Below are 3,779 nucleotides of genomic sequence, written 5' to 3'. Positions count from 1 at the left end.
CTATACATGAATGCATCAGTAATAAGTATGATTCACAGGCAGGACACTTTCTAGAGTTAATAAAGTGAACACTTGTTTCACAGCATGTCATTCATCATTGTGTCTCTTTCAGTGAATTCCTATAAGTGAAATTTTGATATTGTTTGTTTGGTAACAGTCAGTATAACATGGTAATGTTTAATGTAATTGGTAAGCTGTCATATACCAGAATTTTAATGGAATTAAATATACTTGATTGCTCTTTACCTCTACAGTTTGAAGTCTCTAGAATTGAAACACACCAAGTCTTTCAACACTTGCCCAGTTTAAAAATCCCACTTTTATTGCAAAATAATATCCCAGCAAAAAAAGAAAAGCACATTAAATTTTGCAAAACAGCGACTGGTTTCATAAATGTAAATAAATCCATCTGTAAAAGTGCCTCCATGTCTGCGGACATATTATCCATTCACATCTTTAAACATTATCAACAGTATTCAAAACACTGAAACTGAGGCTGCCTTTACACTTGATGGCATTCCGGTAATCTCCTAGATTTTCCCTCTATTGCTAATATTATATTTAGTCTGAAAGTCTTTGTGGGCATCTTTTTTTAATAATGCCTCAAGCAACAATACAGCATAAAATCTGAAGCAGATTTTAACTTTAAAAGGTAACAGTAGCTTCAAACACCCCAAGTATCAAGTTGTGGCTACTGTCGTCACACAAGAGTAGTAGCTGAAAGACCAACAGCTTAGCTGAGCAGACTTTTTTTCTAGGGATGGAATATATGTTTATTTGAAGCAGTGCACACTAAGCCAACCATTTATCCTGATCAAACTTTTCCTCCTCTAAGTGGTTACACACAGAAAGTGATAGCCTAATTTAGGCTTTATTCACACATTCCAATGCCAACAACTTTCCCTGCCAAAAGACAGAAAAACTAGTGTAACTTAAGTATACTAATTTTATATAAACAAATATGTAAATTAGAATACCAAGTGAAATACTTGCACGTCACTTTAGTGTGAGAGGTCATTTTAAAATGCCATCCAGTTTCCTGCACATTCTGAGTTAATAAAGTATCAAAAAGCAACCCTTACAAAAAGAAAAGGTTGTACTCTATATGAGTCAGTTTGTTGCGGGGTATGAATAGATAAAGGAAATGTGTCCATCTTGTGATGCTGTGGTACTTTTTTCACTTTGATCCTTATTTTGGGTCTTCAATGGTTCCCTTGCTGAGGTCAGTCATTTTAGGATACTTCACTTTCTTTTGGTCAAGTTCATTTTGAGCCCACAGCAGCAGCTTCAGGAGCTTGGCCAGCTTCGGGGTTGACTCTCTGTTTTCATAGTCTAGTACACACTGATTTACTTCACTCCACACCTAAAAAAACAGAAAGCAACATATAGAATAATGTCTTGTGTATGAAAATGAGATCACTTCATTTGATGTTCTCAGATTATAAAAATCCGTCTTCAGAACTACAGCAGACGTCACAGGATGAAGGTCACTTCCTGTTGATGGGAGTTTTTATCTCACACCATCACTAGCTGCTGCTCATAAGGGACTGTCTGATTGTTGGAGTTATCTTTGTAATACTGTTGGGTTTAAACTTAATAATATAAAATTCCCTGAATTGACTGTTGTAAATTCGCACAACATAAAAAAAGCTGAATTGAACTGAACTTTACAAACGCTCACTGGGTGAGAGTAGTACTGATAATTTAAATTGGCTTCTTATGTAAAACTGCTAGAATGTTCTCTTCAATCAGTTAAAGGACACTTTGCCTATACAGTAAATCAGTTTAAAATTATAATGTGTGTATAATAATTATAATGTGCTGATTCTACCTTTTGCCTCTGCATCATGTTAAGGAGGTCTCCGAAAGGTGACTCTTCTGGGTTGTCAAATGCCAGCAAGGCCAGCGTCCTCTCCATCTCTGTCAGACATTCTCGGCTTTCTTCCCCCTGTTCTGCTAGCTGAGACTGAGCAAATTCAAGGGCAGCTTCAGTCTCCCTCAAACGAATCAGCTCAATAAGATGCTGCTGCTGCAAAAACCAGAAAGCCATGGATGCAATCAGGTGTTAAAATAGCAAGGCATACATAACAAAGAAGCAGTTATTAAAGTACAAAGCTGAGATGTCTCACCTGGAGATGAAAGTAGAGGTAACGATTTGTGTCCAACAGCTCTGGGTGCAGACTGTTGATTAGGGCGATAGCATCCTGGATCTGTCCTTTCAAGATCATTTCTCTGATCTTAATTCTTTCATCTAAGGAGTCCAAGTCCACACTAGGCTCTATCCCAGACTCCATCCTGAACTTCTCTGCTGCCTCCTTAAAACCCTCTGTTGGACAGGAAAAAAAAAATATACATAAGAAAAAATCCGCTCCCAAAATCCACACTCACATCTGTACTTGGCTTCAGATGTCTGTAAGAATAGACATCTGAAACCCAACTTTCTGTAACAAAAACCACAAAAAGATACCTCACCTGTCACCAGGTAGTTCATAATGAGTCTGTTCATATCAGCCCTCTGGATGTGGACATTGTTGAGTTTTTCCATCCACTCCTCCCTTGTTATATCCTCCGGCTTCTCTGCATAACTCATTATGATAAGATCCTGCAGGAGTGCATCGGGGTTATGTTTACAATTTAAAAAGATATAATTTTAGACACCGAGAATATTGGCTTATGTAGTATTAACGGTTTATGTAACTAACTGTAATTCCTTCAGTGTGACTGCAACATGACAACATGACATATGAAATTCTACGTAACAATAGTTTGGGCCTTCTCTGAAAAACACAACACTGAAGCCTGACTTTCGTCAACACGAATCAAAACAAAGATAACCTGCACCTTTAAAAGCATATACTTCGGATAAACGCATCAAGGACGAGCCTTAATATATTTAATTATATTCTATTAGTATTTATATACTACATAATGTCCACATAATGGGTAGTTTTATCACAATACCTGAATATTTTGTCGCTACTTTCAAGCAGTAGCTAGGTAGCTAACGGAGAGTAAGCCTCTTCTTCTTCTTCCTTCGTCTTCCTTATTTCCGGTAGCAGAATGTGCCGCAGAGAAAATGCTGCCCCCTAGAATAAATCCGAAGCACAGCAAATGCACACTCCGTGACAAAGTCCATTGTGCATAAAACATACCGTTTTCAGTGCGGTTTGAAGAGGACCACAGGTGTAGAATAGGAGTTAGAACAATCTAAAAATGTCTGTATTCATGTCTCTTCTTCAAAAAAGAGCTTTCTTCAGTAATTACCGCGAAATTAAGTTAGTGTGAATATCCTGATAAATCCTAAACCTGATCTGTTCAAATTATCAACTGACCAGACTTCCCTTTGTATTGTATTACAGCTATTTAAACGATCATTTCACTGGTGAAGAAAATATATTATAAATGCATGAGCCACCCGTATTTCTTTCAATGTTGCTTCCAGGGAACCAGATTTTCTTGTAATTTTGTTAAACTGTTCTTGTATGCTTTTTTTTTTTTTTTTTTTTTGCAAAAAAACCCAAAACATTCTTAGTCAAGTTCATAGCCATTTTCAGAGAAATATATATATTTTGTCTCTTAGGGCACTTAACAGTTACCAATTTATCATTCAAGCATAAAAAAGCACTTAGTTCGAGGGATGAACCAGTGCTGTGTTTACACATACCAAATAAATTGGCAAAAAAAAAAAGATGTAAGTATCTTTATGCACTTTGTTACTAGCGATCTGCCATTTGTTTCAAGGATGGGAACAATAAACTCCGCCTCTTCCTGTGGCCTGT

At 36.9% G+C, this 3,779-nt stretch overlaps 1 protein-coding gene across 1 annotated transcript; it reads right to left on the bottom strand.

The window, feature by feature from the left end:
* Positions 1-296: 296 nt before the first annotated feature.
* LOC102308614 (glucose-induced degradation protein 8-B homolog) lies at positions 297-3,072 on the bottom strand. Its single transcript, XM_005931800.2, has 5 exons — positions 2,962-3,072; positions 2,473-2,602; positions 2,130-2,326; positions 1,832-2,029; positions 297-1,363 (listed from the first exon to the last, which is right to left on the bottom strand). The coding sequence occupies exons 2-5, from the start codon at positions 2,588-2,590 to the stop codon at positions 1,190-1,192; spliced, it is 687 nt and encodes a 228-aa protein (XP_005931862.1). The 5' UTR covers positions 2,591-2,602; positions 2,962-3,072; the 3' UTR covers positions 297-1,189.
* Between the last annotated feature and the right edge of the window lie 707 nt (positions 3,073-3,779).

This window comes from Haplochromis burtoni, unplaced genomic scaffold (assembly GCF_018398535.1).
Source record: "Haplochromis burtoni strain Fernald_Lab_line unplaced genomic scaffold, NCSU_Asbu1 Contig_146, whole genome shotgun sequence".
In the NCBI taxonomy this organism is placed as follows: domain Eukaryota; kingdom Metazoa; phylum Chordata; class Actinopteri; order Cichliformes; family Cichlidae; genus Haplochromis; species Haplochromis burtoni.
Note: the sequence above shows the minus strand (reverse complement) of the source record. Positions and strands in the feature narration are given on the sequence as shown.

Excerpts from the sequence above, each read along its gene's own strand:
- LOC102308614 (XM_005931800.2), bottom strand. The coding sequence starts at position 2,590 with ATGAGTTATGCAGAGAAGCCGGAGGATATAACAAGGGAGGAGTGGATG. Across the intron at positions 2,030-2,129 it reads ACCTCTACTTTCATCTCCAG|CAGCAGCATCTTATTGAGCT; the intron begins GTGAGACATCTC and ends TGGTTTTTGCAG. Across the intron at positions 1,364-1,831 it reads ACATGATGCAGAGGCAAAAG|GTGTGGAGTGAAGTAAATCA; the intron begins GTAGAATCAGCA and ends CTGTTTTTTTAG.